This window comes from Tachysurus fulvidraco, chromosome 14, assembly GCF_022655615.1.
Source record: "Tachysurus fulvidraco isolate hzauxx_2018 chromosome 14, HZAU_PFXX_2.0, whole genome shotgun sequence".
Lineage (NCBI taxonomy): Eukaryota > Metazoa > Chordata > Actinopteri > Siluriformes > Bagridae > Tachysurus > Tachysurus fulvidraco.
The window spans coordinates 4,537,224-4,557,307 of NC_062531.1; the positions used below are offsets into that span (position 1 = coordinate 4,537,224).

Below are 20,084 nucleotides of genomic sequence, written 5' to 3' on the forward strand. Positions count from 1 at the left end.
TCCTCAAAAAAGGTCATTCGCTTGAATAAAAAACATACATGAATAAAATAAAGGGTCATATAAGGGTCAGGTGACATGCTACATATAAGGAGGCTTTTAGACTCGCAGTTTAGTCTGAAACAGAGGACGTAAATTATTCGGTGGTGTAAATGGTGTGAGTTCGACTGCACTGAAAATGTGCTATGACTCGTACTCGGGTCTGAACTCGTTCAGGAAGTAAAGTAACCCGTGTGTGGTTTGTAAACGACAACATCATTAGTTTCCACTGCACACATGTATGAGTATGAGACGCAGAGGAACGCCGTGGGATCCAGACGAGGTGCGAGTCAGATCCTTACTCAGATCCAGGGAGAAGAGAACACACAGTAACACAGCTGTTAAACAAAACTCCCTGCTTATTTTTATTTACATTGTTAAGCAGAAAGTTGAAGGAATCTGAATTCACTCAACAAAAGTAATTAAAAAAGTATAAGCAGTCGTTCAGAGTCGTGTTCGTGATGCTGTAAGATCAAAACAAATGTGCTGAGATTCCACAGAATCAAGTGACGCTAAAACCAGACCGACGCTGCGGGAACAGACGCACTCGGATTCAGACCTCGGCGAACTTGTCCACTGTGAAACCACCTGTTAGAACCATGGTTCCACACGTGGTCCACAGAATCCAAATTTATTTATTTATTTACTTACTTACTTACTTACTTACTTACTTACTTACTTACTTACTTACTTACTTACTTACTTACTTACTTACTTACTTACTTACTTACTTACTTACTTACTTACTTACTTACTTACTTACCTATCTATCTATCTATCTATCTATCTATCTATCTATCTATCTATCTATCTATCTATCTATCTATCTATCTATCTATCATTGTTATAATTTTTTTGGGGGGGGGCCACTATGTGGCAAATAAATAGTATAATATTAATGCACAAAAGGTGATAAGATTAATGTTTAAATATTTGGATTACGACAAGAAAATAAATATGTAATGACAAAATCCACTGTTATTATTTATTTATTTACCTACATATTTGTTTGTTTGTTTATTTATACATACATTATTATAATTATGATCTATTAAATTCATAAATAATAATAATAATAATAATAATAATAATAATAATAATAATAATAATAGTAATAATAATAATAATAATAATTGTAAATTAATTCATGTGTTTTGAAAACAAATCGAGGGAAAACAGAGGACTACCGAATAGATAACACACAAGACAAAAAGCAATATTGCACATATCGTAAATCAGAAAGATGTGTGTACTAAAATTACTTAGTGTCTAAAGGAAACAATGACGACATCAGACGAGTGTTACTGTCCAAACTTTTTAGTTGTGTATTTTCCTTTTTTTTTTTGGAGTGTTTTTTTTTTTTTTTTAGTTTTTCCCAGAAGTAGTTTTTGCAGAGAACTGGCAACCCTGCATGTGCAGATCATTTCCATCTCTGAATGGTCGTCTGTGTAAAACGTAGCTCTGATAATTGCAGGCAAAACAAACCCTCGAACCTACTCCAAACCTCAGCACGCAGCAGGTCATCATGTGGCTCTGTTTTCTTCTATAAGGTGTCAGACACGTTAGACACTAAGCTATTGAATTAAGTAGAAATTTTTCTGATTATTTTTTTACATTTTCGCCTCTTTTTGTTGCTATAGGGAGGTTTGATTCAGTTTCTCATGCGGGGTTTATTAGATTTCATGTTAGAAATTAGCCTTAGCATGGGTTTATTATTTATCTAACGATCCCATTAGCATTAGCCTATGTGAACGCTCTAGTTACCCTTCAATAGAAAATCCTGGTCATTTAGCCTGTATTTCATTCGATATTTGACTTCATAGAAACCCAGAGGTCAGTTTATTGAGCTACAGCAATACCATTTGGTAGGTAGCATAAACAGCTTAGCTAGCTAGGTCTTATTGATACGTGGAGGAAAAAAAGGTATTGGAATGAAAATGGCTACAACTCAATAAAAACTGGTTTTAAGTGTGTAACAGTGAACAATGAATCCTTGTCAGCCATGAATCCTTATGAACCTGTCCCAATGATAAGCCCAAATAAATCTGGGTGTGAAAGTGAGTGCAGAAAGACGTCTAGTAGCGACTTTACCCGAGAAAAATATGTAGCAGTAAAATGGAGAAGCAACAAATCGGTTCTATTTTCAGTGGCTATTGTATGATGTTACTTGTCTGATGTGAATTTTTAAGCATAAACTAACCCCAGAATTCCCCTGTAACCCAGAACTGAGTGACTCACTTGTTGTGTAGAACACACCAGCCACAGTGAGGATCTCCGGAGCCTAGACAGCTCTTACAGCTCCAGTACTGAGAACAGCTTTCCACTGGGAGACGAGTCACCTGCAACAGAACACACACACACACACACACACAAACGCCTTAGGCATTTACATTTACAGTGCAAATTGGCCAGAGTCTAAACATACCAGACATCTGGCACTTTCATTTTCACACTGACTAGAAGGATAACGATTTCCACATTTCTCAATATTTACAACCTACAGAGCGAAGTCAAACAGGGCTCATAGGCGGACAAGTTCCGAGTCGATCCTAAGAAGTAATAATAGTGTAAAGGCTGCTTTAAATGTACTGTCGATTTATAGGAATGTTTACGCCATCCATAGATGCACTGTATCGACTCGGAAAGAGAACCGTGTGTACACTTAGGAAACTCATACGCTTCTGTTTATACCACCGACAATGCCTCAAACATGCCCCCGACACCTACTCACCATGAATAATTAATAACCAAACAACAGTAAAAATAGTCCTCTTGCCGCGGAGTTCCCACGTATCGCCGGCGACACTGTAAACCTGATATCTAGGTAACCGGTACAGAGAGTCCGACTGTGTGTTAGATCAGATTCCCAGCTGGGAATTAGACTTGCTGAAACAGCGTTGTCTCTCGATATGCTAGCCGAGGAAGCAGTAAACGTTGTACGCCGAGCTAATTTGTATCCTAGCTACCGTGGTGTCTGGTGACTATGTCGCTTTAAATGTCTCAACACTCTCACTTTTGTCTTTCAGCCAGAAATTGCCAACAAGTGGCTTTCTCCTGTTGCAGAAACCTTGCTCACATAGCTGTGGGGTTTTTGAGGACAACGCTTTTAAACCCCGACCTGAAATAGAGAGCTTATTTCTATCGCTATTAAGTTATTGTTATTAAGTTATAATAGGTTAGTAACCTATTTACTCAAACCTGCATAGAGAAAGTTAGATCTGGAAAAAGTAATGTACTTATTTAACTACATACAAACTCATTAACCCAAATGCTACGCGTTCGCCTGGTGGGTCCTCAGATGTATTGTCGTATTAGAAATCATCATCATCATCATCATCATCATCGTCATCTCACTCGCACCGTGCGCCAGACGACAGATATTATTAATATTGATCACTAGGTCTTTTAACTAGGTTTTATTTGAACACATTTAGCTGAAGTAGCATCGGTGTGCTAGCTGAGAACAAAATTGCACATTGACCCACTTTGTACCAGAGCCACTGTGGTGTCTGGTGGTCATATTTTAAATACCTCAACGCATTCATTCTGGTCCTTTGGTCAGAGATTTGCCAAAAATACAACCCAGGAAGGACATGTTATTGGGAGCAGCTTTTGTCTCACCATTGCTTAAAAACCAGTAAGCCAGCTGTGGGATTTTTTCCACTGTATCTGTGTGTCTGCAGTTTTTTTTAACCCTTTCCTGCAATACACAGCATAATTGCTCAGTGTCATTCCTTCCCCTTTTCCCACCTCTGCAACCTTTCTGATGTTTAAAACATGTGTTTAACAGCACACCAAACTTTTATTGTAGATTACTATCCCTCATGTAAACTGTTTTATATCGAGTGAGCCGTGTTGTTAATGTTTAACTCAAACACCAAGACGAACTCTATGTATACTTGTATTCGGTGAATCGAACATTCTGATTCTGACCTTTAACTAAATGGCTAAAATGCCAAGGTTTTGATTCATATAAAATCTTTACTGGATTCAACTGAACACTTGATGTTCGTCGGAGTCTTTTCCTTTCAACAGACGGAATTATCTTCCAAGCTTGGGATAAGAAACTCCTTGACAAACCTCCTTCAGAAGTTTACATCTCTACGGTTTTGTATTGGTCTTCACAAGCGCTCAGAGACAAGTCGACGGCCACCGTTCCATCATCTAATGATCCATCTGGGAACTAACTAACTTGGGAATGTCTTGCTTGAAATGGCCAATCACAGGCCTGATCAGGTAGCATGTTTGCCCATGTTGTTAGCTTAAAGTCTGTTTGGTCTGCAGTTCATATCATATGGTTTGTGGAATCCAGCTAAAGTCATGCGCCACCAAGAAGCTACCGGGTTCTGAACTCGAACCACGCTACATTTTTCCACCAAAATTCTCTTCTCTTCTCAAAATGGTTAGCACTGAGATTGTTATTGCCACTTGGCAATATGTCAAACGCTGATAAACTAGTACACATATTTAAATTAAGTGAGTTATTAGGTAAGATTAATAACTTTGTTTTTGTTCCTCCAGATGTGTTCTATTGTGTCCTTGTTAAGTATGGAATGTTTTTGTAATGTCTCACTCCAGAGTGGTGGTTAATATGAAGCTCGTATGAAAGTAGACACTGAGTACTTGTTAGTAGTACTAACATTAATACTAACCTGAATTTTTAGTTTTTATGTGAATGTTTTTTTTTTTTGGGTATGTTTTTTATTGGGGTTTTTCCCCCCACAAGAATTTCTGGTTTTCCCTAGAATACTAGCGGGAATATATTCATAGAAAAGTACAAATAAAATAAAATAAAATTAAATAAAATTAAATAAAATAAAATAAAATAAAATAAATAAATAAATAAATAAATAAATAAATAAATAAAAGTAAAGGTTATTTTTTCCACGTTTCTATATTAAAAGTTAATTGTGATATAAAACCAATTTCTGAACTCTGAGATGCCGCAATGCTTATTCATAAGCATCTAAAATTAAAAGCTACCGAATGATGTACCTTTTTTTTTTACTTTTTGTGTTTTTAACTGGAAGAATCCTGAACTAGCTCTTTGTCCCGGAATGAAACATGGCCAGGTTCAGCTGGGTCAAAGTTCAGCTCCAAGTTCGAGACACAAAACACTTGCAGACCCAGTTCTCTAGACCGTGGGATCAGAAGGTCATGTTGCCATAACAGAAAACACCTTCACAGATTCATGTACCAGACCATCTATCACACTCACGAGTAATGGTGACTGAGAAAAGATCGGTGTAGAAGAACGAAACAAAAGCAGTTGCATATATCATAAGTTTTAAACTTTCATAACTTTGGATCTGAAAATGCTTGAGCAGGCAGCCAAGCAATGAATGCTAGCTTATATAAAGGGAGAGTGGGAGGCCTGGGATGGGAATTACATGAATAATGTTAGTGTGTGTGTGTGTGTGTGTGTGTGTGTGTGTGTGTGTGTGTGTGTGTGTGTGTGTGTGTGTGTGGGCATACTAGTATTTGTTTGAACTGTGCTGCTTTATCAGCAGTGGTACGTGTAGTCAATAGAGTGGGCAAACAGACGTTAGATCTGCACTGATCTAACATCATTTGTCGATGTGTGGCAACGTGAAATCAATGCTGAATGGATAATTACTGTTGGATCGCAACCGCGCCCGCAAAAGGTCATCGGCGTGCTCCGTTTTGAGGCGTCATTCGCTCTCGCCGACAGATTGGTTGACGGCAGATTGAAAACATCGGGGTTACGGGCTTGACCGTGGTTCCCTAATGAAGGGTCTGAAACATCAGCGTGTATGGGAGGGGCTATTGATCACGGAGGCCAATCAAATCCATTGAGCAGTAAAATCAATGGGCTAATAGAGAGTAAGGAATGTGAGGTTAAGCTTGCGACTTCTTAAGGGAAGCAGATTAATAATTTACCTAGTTGATGTGCCCGAGAGTCCCGATTACTTCCATGGAGACATGAAGTTTCTGGTGAAACATTTGTCAAAGAAACCTTGACACAAACAGAAACCTGTTCTCTTCGGGTGTAACCATATAGCGGATCAAATATAAATCAAAATATAAATTATCCCAGCAGAAGACCTATAGATTATACAGTAACAAACCCAGAAAAATCTGGAACATCCTGGGAAAACTGTACAAAGTGTGAGATCTGGGTCGTTTCACATGGGGTTCACCTTTGAGAAATTTGGCCCCAATGGCCAGTCATAAATGCCACAATAGAACAAGCTAATTGGGTTTGTGGTGTATCCTGAATCTATCCTGGGAACACTGGGTGTGTGGTGAGCTACACCCTGGATGGGATGCCAGTCCATCATAGGACACCACGTTCCCTCCGAGGGGAAGTCGAGAGTATACAATCCATCAGAGTCTGAGTGGGAGAACACGCCGTGCAGAACCCGACATAAAAAAAAACCGAGCATCGCCGGAATAAAGTACTAATGTTAATAATAATAATAATGAGAAGAAAAACAAAGACAAAAGATATAAGATTCGTGAGTCTGTGTAGAAACATGCTTCCATTTTTACATAGCGCGTCTGAATTAATTATTTATTTACATAAATGTAAATGTAGCGACTTCAAACAAACGTGGGGACCAGGAGAGATAAATATCAGGTCGAGCTGTGCTCATTATCTATAGGGTTGTGTACGTACTGTGTGTAGTATCAGTGTTGTATTTTCCTCTAAACAGAAAGGTGTCTGGTTTCTCCGACGGTGTTTTGGAGCTCCAAACTCGAAAATGCTCCTTCTCTTCCTTTTGATCGGAGCCGAGATTAGACGCCGCAGTGAGAAAAACCAGAGTGCGGAATAAACAATCCCACCCAAAAGGGACAGGGCCGTGGCTTTCAAGTGCCGAGCGGCTGATGGCTCTACAGCTGTGTGTGTCTGAGTATGTGAAATGTGGAGAAAGGGAGAGAAAGAGAGAGAGAGAGAGAGACTGGAATGAGTATGTGAGGAAAAGAGACAGAGCGAGAGGTAGAGAGGGAGAGAGTGTGTGTGACTGAGGGTGGGCGAGGTGTAGCGAGATTGAGCTCTGTGCTAATTTATTCTGCCATGCAGCCAAGCATAAATACGCTGTTTTATAATCTGTTGCCTCCAGTCCAGGTTTTTTTTTTACAACCCCCCCCCTCCAACGCACAAATAAACACACACACACAAAGGGTCACATCCCAGTGGTCGATGTTAAGATAAACAATATCCAGTGTTCAGTTTGATGCATCGCTGAAAGGTTAAGCAGAAGGTTTGCTATCCACGCCGAGTGACTAGCTTCTCCTTTTTTTTTTTTTTTTTGCTTGAAACATCAGCAGAATTGGAAACGTCTTCGCCATTTGCCGAGCGTAACCGAAACACATCCGCAAACCACGGGAGCGCTTTGTGAGCAAACGTGACCCTTCACCCGCCTGCGCACCTGCTGCTAATGAAAAATTCAAATTTGTCCGTCGGCGAGGCGCATCAATTATTGACTCGCTGTCATTCGCTTCATATTTAATATTTCATGTTTCATATTTCACAGCGAGTCATCATCTTCCTGCCATGCGTCTTCACAGTGCGAGGAAAGCAGTAAATAGAGAATAGCAGCACACTTGATTAATCAGACTGACCTCCTCACTACTCCCATCGCTATGTGATTTAAAATGAATAAATGGATAAATACACATGCGTGTGTGTTTTCTACACACGAGTGGATACATGCTGGAGCTGTGCATCTCTCTAACATTATGATGCACGGCTCATGACTTTGCTCTTACACTACAAAAATTTGTTATTGTGTTTTCTTAGAAAGGAAGTGATGACTGACAGACACAGAGGCCACGCCTCCTTATCTGGACCTGAGAGCACAGAGGCCACGCCTCCTTATCTGGACCTGAGAGCACAGAGGCCACGCCTCCTTATCTGGACCTGAGAGCACAGAGGCCACGCCTCCTTCACTGAACCTGAGAAAACAGAGGACATGCCTCCTTCACTGAACCTGAGAGCACAGAGGCCACGCCTCCTTTACTGAACCTGAGAGAACAGAGGCCACGCCTCCTTTACTGAACCTGAGAAAACAGAGGACACGCCTCCTTCACTGAACCTGAGAGAAGAGGCCACGCCTCCTTATCCGGACCTGAGAGAACAGAGGCCACGCCTCCTTTACTGAACCTGAGAAAACAGAGGCCACGCCTTCTTCACTAAACCCGAGAGAACAGAGCCATGCCTCCTTCACTGAACCTGAGAGAACAGAGGCCACGCCTCCTTCACTAAACCTTAGAGCACAGAGGCCACACCTCTTTCACAGAGCCTGACAGGCATGGAGGCCACGCCTCCTTCACTAAACCTTAGAGCACAGAGGCCACACCTCCTTCACTGAACATGATCCTGATATAGACAAAAGCCACGCCTCCTTCACTAAAACTGACAGGTATAGAGGTCACGCCGTCTTCATTGGAAATGCAGGACATCTGAGCCACACCTTCTTCTCTGATTAGTACAAACACAAAGACCACGCCTCCTTCACTAAACCCGACATGTACAGCCCTTGACTAGAATTATACACACAAACACAGATGTTACATGTCTGTCAATGATGCTGTCAGGGAAACAGGCCACACCTCCTTCACAGGAAGTGCTAATAACATCCACTAGCCTGAGTATAAACTTTATTCGGTTCAATTCACGTCCATCTCCTGGATGGAAGAAACTCCTAAATGTGTTTTACCATCACACTCTGTGACAGTTGTTGCATAATTACAGTTTAGGTGGGTGTAAAAGCGGCGTTCGTCTCTCATTTACCATCAGCCTTTGGCAGCTAACAGATTGCAAGCAGTGAAAGGAAACCAATTGGAACGATATCAGCCATTGTGTGCTCTTCTTTCTAAACACTATCAGATCCTTAACCACAACAGAGCGGTTAAAACTTTTTTTTTTCTTCCCCTTTTTCCTTCAATACGGCTCGGCGGCTGACGTTCTAAGGTCGAGAGATGACGCCGGACGTTTATGATAAGAACGTAAAGCTTTTAATCAGCGCCAAACGCGGGTGATCGATCGCTGCTTTAATGCACAGCACATCTCAGTCAATCCTTCACACAAATATCGATAGCTGGAGCTGACTGGAGGAGCTTTTTTCACATGAGCGACTCCACTGTTGGAGCGAGACGAGACGGATTTTTTCCTTTCCTTTCCAGAATGCTGACGCTGGCACGGAGGAATGCGCCAGCAGTCAGAAGAAGTGCGGATGAAATGAAGTGGTCTGTCTGGGGTTCACTTTATCGCACGTTGCTCCTGAGTTTTCCTCTTCATTTTCTTGCACAACAGCTCCAACAGAAGTTCTGGATGGGGTTTGAATGATAATGCTATCAAGAACCTGCACGGTGACTTCACACAGTCTAAAGGAAATAATATTCTCTCTGTTCGGTGTCTGTTCAGGTCCAGGCTTGGACCTGAACTAAAAGTTAATCTGACGTTCCCTTTCCTTGGGACTCTGCAGCGATGGTGCGGGATCCTGCCGCTGGACCACACGATCTAAAGAAACAATAATCATATTTAGACTTCCATTCATTCATTTTCTACCGCTTATTCTCGGGTCACGGGGTCCCTGTGCCTATCTCAGGCGTCATCGGGCATCGAGGCAGGATACACCCTGGACGGAGTGCCAACCCATCACAGGGCACACACACACTCTCATTCACTCACACACTCACACACTACGGACAATTTTCCAGAGATGCCAATCAACCTACCATGCATGTCTTTGGACCGGGGGAGGAAACCGGAGTACCCGGAGGAAACCCCCGAGGCACGGGGAGAACATGCAAACTCCACACACAAGGCGGAGTCGGGAATCGAACCCCCAACCCTGGAGGTGTGAGGTGAACGTGCTTAACACTAAGCCACCGTGCCCCTCTATTTAGACGTGTTGTTATTTATAAAAGCTCTATAAGCATTGCTGACATTTAGAGAAGGAGTCTCAAGCAGAAAGTGTTCCAAGTGTCGCTCTTACATAAGGAATCAGTGATGTATTGATGTGGTCCAAATACGGATAAAGAGAAATAATCCAGGTTTAGGCAGAAACAGGAAATGCTTCATGGCTTTAAGCATTCTACTGCTTGGTCGATCAGCGATTATTTGCCTAAAACACCATGAACCTCTCCGTCCACATTGTGTCTCCGTCCATCGCTCATGCTTTTAGTGAACCAGATTGTGACATCTTCAGTGTAAATCCTATCTAAGTTAAAACTTCTCCCTTTATGGCCTGGTGCCTGCCTTGTACACCAGGAGCAAATATTGGTAGTTTGAGCATTTTTATTTCCTCAAGCTCACAGACAATATTCTCTAAATTTTAGCCCTGCTGAAGACTTCCAGTCAGATCGGATTTTCTTTTTTCACCCGCCGCTTGGAGGTCAGGTCCTTTTCTCGTGCGACGTCTTTCAGAAACTCGCACAATGAAGGCAATCTCGGCTCGGCTCGGCGTCGCGGCCAAGATCTGCGAATGAGCATCGGGTGGAAGGTTTCTGAAGAAAGTACTGTGGCATCATTCTTTCTGCAGCTGTACGGCGTTAAGTGTCTTTCTCAGCTGTAGAGGAACTCGCCTTGCGTTCTCCGATCTCGCGCTTCCCCACCAACAGAGGCGTGCGGAGAGAAGAAGAAGAGAGTCGCTACATCTTATTAAGACCACCAGCTGGGGCTCCCATTCACACGCATTCACACACGTCGGTTCTTATTCCATCTTCCTGTAGCGCAGATGTTAAAACAACATATCTGAGATTCCGCTTGTGATTCTTAAAACAAAACGCTCGGCGGCGAAACGGGGGCGGAGCCGAGACACATGACAAATGGGTCTTTATTCTTCCGTGAGAAGTCTTCACGGCGCAGAACAAATGTTTTCCTGCGCGTCACCAGCAGCGCGGGAACGAATTAGAAGCGAACGGAGAAACTGTAAATCATCCAAGTAAATGGTATTTATACAATTTCCACACACACAAAAATAAGACAGACGAGCTTTAGAGCTCGTGCTGCTAACGTACCTCATGCTTTAAGTAAAACTGAGGAGTTTAGTCTTTCCTATTTAGGTGCAGATTTTGAAGCTGTGCTCATGCTAGAAGGCTAACTGAATATTTATACACATCTGTATCAGAATACTTCAGTGTATTTTTAACACCTCTAATGCTATTATTAATTCTCACTCACTCACTCACTCATTCATTTTCTACCGCTTATCTGTACTTCTCGGGTCACGGGGAGCCTGTGCCTATCTCAGGCGTCATCGGGCATCGAGGCAGGATACACCCTAGACGGAGTGGCAACCCATCACAGGGCACACACACACTCTCATTCACTCACACACTCACACACTATGGACAATTTTCCAGAGATGCCAATCAACCTACTATGCATATCTTTGGACCGGGGGAGGAAACCGGAGTACCCGGAGGAAACCCCCGAGGCACGGGGAGAACATGCAAACTCCACACACACAAGGCGGAGGCGGGAATCGAACCCCCAACCCTGGAGGTGTGAGGCGAACGTGCTAACCACTAAGCCACTGTGCCCCTCTATTATAAATTATATGAGAAAAATAATCAGTAACACTAAAGTCTTGGCAACTTAGACATTTACAATCTGTGTATTACTATTTTCCGCCTGTGCGTCTGATCTAAAACGATTCAGGACTCTGTTGGCTTTTGGTGTGAGGCGTGTGTTTTTTCCTCTGTCGATGACCTTACACTGAATTTTAGCACTGGGGGCGTCTCAGAGAGCAGAAGACAGAAACATTTTTGAGGAAAAAAAAAAAAGTATTCTAGTGGAAAAGAGAAAATATTTATGAAACACTACAAATACGTAAAGCATCTACTATCATACGAGCTTCATATTAATCACCACTGTGGAGAGAGACACGACAAAGACATACGATACCGAACATAGACATGACAAAGACATTCCCCAAAAACTATTCATTCACCCGTAAACATGCCGCCTCGTAGCTACGGTGAAATAATAAAGACGCAGAACATTATGGATGTTTAAGTTGATTTGATCTGTTGTTAAATATGAATCGGTTATTAATTATTCCTTCCGAACGTTACCTGTTTGTCGCTCAGCAAGTACGCGTACTGATAATCCGGACTAAACACCATGTCTCGCAGGATCGGGCTCCCCTCCACCACCGTCACCGTCTCGTACAGCAGCACGTTCTGGGAAGGTGGAGAAACGCCGTCCACTCGGATCTGATGGAAACAGAGAGGAAAAATACGGTTTGTGTCTCTTCTTCTTGGGGGTTAGCAATAACAAACATTTTACCTGTCGTCACGTGACGTGTCGCTCCAAATTTGTACCTTCTTCATTCAAGTGAGAATGGGAAAGTAAAATAAATAAATAAATGAGGGCGATTTGTCAGGAAATTACTTTTTACAGAGGGTTTTAATGCAAGCGATAAGACCTAACATTAGAAGTGCTACTGTACGACATTACAACAGACGTGACGTGTCATGTTTTTTTCCGTTTAAGAATAAACCACATGATCGGCACAGTTTCAGGTCACAGCGGTACAAAGGGATAAAAACGCATAAGTGCTAGATGAAATGTATTGAAAAATTCATGGGAGCGTCTGCTTATTTTCCTCTTCCGGTACGTCACACCCCTAAAGCGTTTAATTTCTTCATAACAGTCGGTCGGTACAGAAATAACAGTGTAATGTACTCCATTTTTATATGCGATGCTTCGTGCTGCTCCGTTTTTCCCTGCGCTTTACTGACAGATGTGGTATTCCGGAGTATTCTAATTGGCCTGCTGTTCTCCGGAGTGCCGCGTGCTTGCGCTGACCCAGAAAAAGAGCTTCAGAGGAGTTCAGAAAGGCAGAGTTCAGAAAGACGCATGCCGACAGCAGAGCTTCGGATTACTGTTTACAGACGGTAGAGGTTCGGTGTAGCGATTTTTCCAATCATCGGGTAGAAAATAGAAATCAATTAGATTTTAATGACACTATACCCTCTTTGGCACACGAGCACGTACCTCCGTGTACACAAGCAAACGCGTACGTGCTCTCGAGCCCCTGCTGCTTCATCATTAGTCACTCCTCTGTTTCCTCACAGTGATAATTAGTGTAGTCAGTTCTAACACGGAGGAATGCGATACATCTCTGAAGTATCGAAAATAAATAAATAAATAAATAAATAAATAAATAATAAATAAATAAATAGAAAAGACAAGAAAAAAGAAAAAAGGAGGAAAAGCGCAGCTCGTGTAGCAGAGCTCACCTATATTCCTTTTTGCTAGAAATAAGAAGCAATGAGAAGCTAGATAAAATGAGCAGGCAGCAAATGTGTCCTCATCGACAGTGACAGGAAAGTGACAGGAGACGGAAATGAGAGTCTGAGTAATGCATATTAATTCGAGAAGTGGAAACAAAAGGACGGAGGAAAAAAAAAATATCGAAGAAAAGGAAAGAAAGCAAGGCGCAGATGTGATTGATGCTGAGTTTTGGACTTCTCCTAAATATCTGGGCTGGCCCAAAGTGAAAAACATCGTTAGCCTGTTAATTAGGGTTGACAAGGTGGCGTCAATTAGTCAAAGGCTGCCATATTGGGTGTCAGAAGTCACGGGCCAAGCTGGAGCTCGTGAGTCAAGCAGCAGCGGGACAGAAGGTTCTGGAAGATGACGGACTCGAGCCGCAGTTTGTCAATGCATGCAGCACCAGCTGTAGTGTCGTGCATTGGCATCCGTCAGCAACGGCTTATCACATCGTTTTATCTCCTCCGGGTGCCATCTGCATTTTTCACGTCTGCTGAAGCAAACGGATCGCTAAACTGATCCCTGTGCATCACAGAGTCCGACCGAGCGACATCCACGAGGCGGCTAAGAGCTAAGCGCCGTACCATCAAAACTACAGATACGCCAGAAACGATAACGTCTGCGTCACACCTTCAAGAGGATAAGTAAATGCGGAAGACCTTTCCTTAAAACACGAGCACGCTCTTTGGGTCATCCTCCGTGACCCACACGGCTCTCAGCTCATCAACTCTTCCATTTATGGGGAGAAAAAAGAAAGAAAAAAATAAACGGGCCAGAGCTTGTCTCCAAGTGCACTCAAGCCATTGTCTGACACCAAATAACTAAGGCGAGTCAAAACAGAGAAGCTTCTCACTCCAGAGTGGTCTGGTTAAACAAAATAGCCTGCCATCCAGACAGAAACCAGAGACAGTTGTACCCACTATAAAAATGCCAGCCATCCTCCAGCCTTTTGACTGTTTATATTTGTGCTGAACTTGTTGCAGAAGTTAAGAAAGAAAAAAAGAGATCGCCTCGTGTGGCTGCTTCGGTTCGCAGGCTTGATCCTGGTCCTGCACATTTCGTTTGTTTTTCCCTGCTCACACGTCTGATCAGAAAATGACTAACCATTTCTCTGTTGAATCAGATGAGCTGGTAACATGATGTTTTTTTACGGTTGTCTGTTGTGGTGGTGGGACTCTAATGCCCCTTTTCCACCGAGGCAGTTTGAGTGCTGGTTCGGAGCCTAATTTAGACCCAGCTCTTTCTTTTTCGACAGCCAAAGCACCGGCTCTGTACCAGAAAAAAGTGGTTCTTAAGTAGCACCAAAACGTCGCTGGTCTAGACTTAAGAACCGCTTGTGTCAGCGGCTGTGGGCGGTGCTACTGTTAGTGTGTTTGTTAATGTACCTTAAGTATACTAATGTTTAATACACTTTTACTTTACCGCAATATGATCGATTATCAGCACACATGATAGTAGGTAGCTACATGCTAAGGCTAATTTTTTTCTGTGTTAATGGTAAAATAACGTTATGTACTTTCTCGATTACAACCTCCGTTTATACAGATTACACGGAGCTGCACGTACACGTTGGATTCGCCGCGTTTGGATGCCGATGTAGGTTCACAAAGCCATGAGCATTAACGGTAAAGCAACATCCGCCATCGTTGATGTTGTGTTTGCCGCTGATGCGCTACGTATACAGTGACGTCAGACTCGGCTCTGTGACGGCTCTCTAACCGATGGAACGGCAAACCGGTTCTTAGAAGGTTCGCCAGTGTGACCGACATTGAACTAGCACCAGCACTAGCTCTGAACCAGCACCCGGGTCTTTTTTGTGGAAAAGGGGTACAAGTCTGTGATTTTAATAGGGAGTCCGTGGTGGAAAGGCTGTGGGTTGTTGTTTGGAAAGGTCAGGAGTTCCAGGCCCAGTACTGCCAAACTGCAACTGTTAGACCCTTCAGCAAGTCTCTTAACGTTCTCTGCTCAAGGAGCACACAGCTTCCTAAGCTGGGATGTGTGAAGAAAAGAATTCCATGTGACAAATAAAGGCTTCTTCTGGTGTACACAATTCTATCAGGTTTTGCAAAACAACAGCTTGACAAACAGCAGAACCCAAAGTTTGGACATTGCTCCCTGTACACCTGGCTGCAACACACACTCTTGCTTGCTTGAAGCCTCACCAGCACTTCTGGCTCAAGTGTTTGAAATGCAAAGAGCTTGCGCTGCCTGCTGAGCGCTGACCCAACTGCAACATCAAACAGTGCAGATGAGGGTAATTGGAATTTAGATAAATAGTACCTTCCCCCCCTTTTCGTCTTCCCCGATACACTTAAGGGTGCCAAGGTAACTGCACCAGCCTATCTATCTATTAATTAGCTCACCGTAGGGTCCTAGCGGTGCGCTGAGAGCCGGACAGATTCGTTCGTGGGCCAATTTTGCCTTCATTGATCTGAGAGAAGAAGAAAGCAAAACAGAAAAGGGAAAGATGGAGGCCATTTTTGTTTGTTGGGATGCCTGATTCGTATCGATTTTGAAACCCTCGTCAAGCTCCGATCCGGGAGCCGAATGAAAGGAGTCCCTTGAGCGGCACTGGAGTTCATTTTCTCCTCTTCTTCGCTCCCTCCCTCTCGCGATCTTCTGGAGTACAGAAAGATGGCCTTCCTTTATTGTTGGCTGCTCCTCGTGATCAAATTAGGAGTCTGTTTGAACAAAAGCGCAAGGCCATGAAAGGCTGAATGACAGTATTCCATAAAAATGTAGCCCGATGTCTTCGCGTTCGGATTTTGTTTCTGATTAAGGGAGAAAGGACACGACGTCGTACTCAGATAAGAGGCATTATTACGATGAAATAGTAGGAGCCTGAGCATCGGGGCAGTTTATGAAAAGTTTTTCCTTTTGCGGGTAAAATGGAAGAGATGTTTGTAGAGTTTGTTACCCAAAGTTATCTGTGCCGTCGAAGGCTTTGGGACGCTACGAAAACACTGGTGTTGAGATGATCAGTAAAAAAAAAAAAGGGGGGAGGAGATTGTGTGTGTGTGTGTGAGTGATTATGGGGGACTGGAGGGATTAGAGAAGAAACATGCTGTGCTGACTTTCCAGCCAGATCCCCAACCAGTCCAGCTGAATGGACGATCTCCGGGAGAGCTCCATTTATCGGTCAAGATGAAGGCGGAGAAAAAGAAAACAAAAGAAGACGGGGGATGGAAAAGGCAAAAAAATAATAATGAAATAAATAAATAAATAAATCTACAATAGAGTCACGATGATGGACGAACATATAGTAGCCTGAAAATTGGATTATGTGGCACCATTAGAGAAGATGAGCTTCCCTGTAATCACTCTGCGACCGTGTGACACACGAGCGCATCGATAACAAACGTAACCTTCCGCAGATCCAGAACACACGTTCCAGGTTTCTGGGTCATTTCATCTAAAATATCTGAAATAAATCTGAAGCAGTTTTGGCAGGAGAAAGAAAAAGACAAACAGACATGGAAGGAAGATGCATGGGTTTCAAAAGGCAGTAAAACACAAGTAAATACAGGGCCTCATCATAAAATCGGTTTTAATACGATCTCACTGAAGGCTTGTTTTTATTGAATCAGGGAGATGATTCATAGCATGAAGCTTGTTATCTTGTTATCTTACTGAGGGTATGGAAGAAAAATCTCCTTGTAGTTCTGCATGATATAATCCTAGATTTTCCTCCCCAACACATTAAAATGATAATCGCGAGGGAAAAAAAAAAGCCCTAAAATGTAGATCCAGTCATTGACTTAACTCACAACTCGGTTAAGAAAGAGGTCAAATTCTGGTTATACACATATTAAAAAACTTTCGTCACAGTCGTGGTTCCCAAAAAAAGAAAGAACAACAGATTTGTTTAAAAATATCGTTTGGGCCAATAGTTTGACTTTAAAAACACTAAAACCATGTACACTACTGACGGCCTGTATCGGAATCCCACACAACATGCGTTCGTTACATTTAACCCTTGTATGGTGTTCGTATTTTTGTTACTCGGCCGGTGTTCGTGGGTCCGGTGGACCCGCTGGTGGACCCGCTGGTGGACCCGCTGGTGGCCCTGCTGGTGGACCTGCTGGTGGACCTGCTGCATTTTTGGGTTTTTAATTCAACACAATCAAAAATTTCATGTTAAAATACTCTACAGATGTTTACTTCATCCCATTCATTCATTTTCTACCGCTTATCCGAACTACCTCGGGTCACGGGGAGCCGGTGCCTATCTCAGGTGTCATCGGGCATCGAGGCAGGATACACCCTGGACGGAGTGCCAACCCATCGCAGGGCACACACACACACTCTCATTCACTCACACACTCACACACTACGGACAATTTTCCAGAGATGCCGATCAACCTACCATGCATGTCTTTGGACCGGGGGAGGAAACCGGAGTACCCGGAGGAAACCCCCGAGGCACGGGGTGAACATGCAAACTCCACACACACAAGGCGGAGGCGGGAATTACAAGCAATGTAAACAGCATATATGGTTCATATTTGCCCTTTACCTTTTATTATATCACATTATTTAATTAAAGTGCTACTTGTTTTTTGTTGTTTTTTTTTAATAAAATGTAATTTAAAAAAAAGAAAATAAATTTAATCAAGTTATGCGTGGAAAAAAAATCAAAAATTTACAAGGAAGCAAAGTTTTTCACAACTATTGATGTTTATGAATACGGGTCCCACAGACCCCGAACACCATACAAGGGTTAAGTACAACTGGTCTTTGATACGTTTTTGGGTATAACAGGGTTACATGGGTGGGCGTTGTACTGTCAGTCAGATAGTCAGTGTCTTCCTGTGAAAGTAGAGGGATCCGAGTGGTGAGTCACAAGACTTTATTCTGAGTAAAATCATTTTTTTCCCCTTAGTAAACAAATATCTGGTACTGGTTCAATGATACATCTTCAAACTCAAGTCCAGGTTTGACATCACGCTCAGGTCATCAATAAACAAACCTCGATCAAGTTAAAGTTTAAAAAAAAAAAAAAAAGAAGGAAGTCGTGGCCTAATGGTTAGAGAGTTTGACTCCTAACCATAAGGTTGTGGGTTTGAGTCTTGGAACAGCAATACCACAACTGAGGTGCCCTTGAGCAAGGCACCGAAACCCCCCAACTGCTCCTCGGGCATAACCGCGGCATAAATGGCTGCCCACTGCTCCGGGTGTGTGTTCACGGTGTGTGTGTGTGTGTGTGTGTGTGTGTGTGTGTTCACTGCTGTGTGTGTGCACTTTGGATGGGTTAAATGCAGAGAACGAATTCTGAGTATGGGTCACCGTACTTAGCCGTATGTCACGTCACTTCACTTAAAAGTTCATGCAACCAAATTTCTAAGAGCTAACTGCAGTTCTTCAAGAAGAGGAAGGTGTTTCTTCCACCACGCAGGTACCAGAACCGAGTTTGATGCGTACCTTCCAAATACCCTGAGAGATGGTGGGAGTAGTCGAGCATCCCTAGAGGACCTAGGGAGCGTAGTGCAGTGCGATGTGTGATAAGTGCAAATGAAGTCAGACTCCAGTGGAGATCAGAGGTTCCTCCAGCACTGTGACTGTATTCATTACATCCTGCTCGTGCTTTTTAGCAGATACCGACGATGAGTAGCGTGCCATGCCCCTCCTCCGTTTCGGCACGCTCCGTTTCCATAGAAACATCACACGTTTTCAAACGGCAATCAGAATCATGTGACGAAAAGCAGGACGACCTAATGCTTATTCGTCGTGTTGCCTTTATTTTTTTATTTAATTGCCAGGGCTGTTTTCGATGCTCCAGTCCCACATTTTTACTGTGATACATCTCCAGTATCTACATGAGTATGTTCACGACGTTCCCTCGACTCGATCACGCTCGGGTCGTGACGTTGCAGCAGCTGATACCATATGGTGGAAAAGCAAAGCTCTACCTATGATTCATAGTTAATGCTCGGAATACGTGGTGCTGCTGTCGCTGCTGACACCGTTGCTATTGTTTATGCAGCACACATCTACACACACACACACACACATCTACACACACACACACATCTACACACACACACACATCTACACACACACACACACACACACACACACACATCTACACACACACACACACACACACACACACACACACACACACACACACACACACACACACACACACACACACATACATATCCAGCGGCTCAGGCTGCTCTGACTAACCCTCAGCACTGCTACAGATCTGTCATAGCTTGTTGCCCTCAGCAACTCTCCGTGCCCCACAGCGTTCTGAGGATTAGGTGCGAGGAAAGGAGGAGGAGGGAAAAAAAAAACCCCCGCTCTACTCCTGTATGTACGAGAGCAAAAAAAAAAAAAACAACAAAGGCATTAAAGCATTGTTTTCTCATCTGCTGCATTCAAAAGTGCTCGATTCGCACGGGCTCGGGCTCATCTTGAAAAGTGGGCTACTCTTTCGCATCGAGGGTAATCGATTTTACATTAAAGAGCAGAACAGCAGGGGTAGAACAAGCTCCTCTCCCGCCTCGAAAATGAGGTCAAAATCCTCAAGCTCCAAATTCATCCTTTAAAAGACAAAGATGCTGCACCATAGGAAGCGAACAAAAGGCATATGTGATTCAATTAAAGCCCTTATCCTGTTCCTTCAGATGGGGCTAAAGGGAGGAGAAAGGCCCGAGCATGGAGAGTTGTTTTTTTTCCTTCTTCGCACCTTCACCACCTGCTTCAACTCCATCCGAAAAAAAAAAAAGAAAAAAAAAAACACCACACAAGGTTCTTCCGCTGCACCTTCAGAAATCTCACCCAGCATTCC

The 20,084-nt window shown here is 43.1% G+C and overlaps 1 protein-coding gene across 1 annotated transcript in view; it reads right to left on the reverse strand.

Annotated features, from left to right (window-relative positions):
* The window catches only part of plxna3 (plexin A3), a 188,933-nt gene that overhangs the window by 104,682 nt on the left and 64,167 nt on the right, over nt 1-20,084 (reverse strand). The window contains exons 4-5 of the mRNA XM_027151064.2: nt 12,085-12,225; nt 2,275-2,375 (exon numbers count right to left, since the gene is read on the reverse strand). Of these exons, the coding sequence (XP_027006865.2) occupies nt 2,275-2,375; nt 12,085-12,225 (242 nt within the window). The remainder of the gene's footprint in view (nt 1-2,274; nt 2,376-12,084; nt 12,226-20,084) is intronic.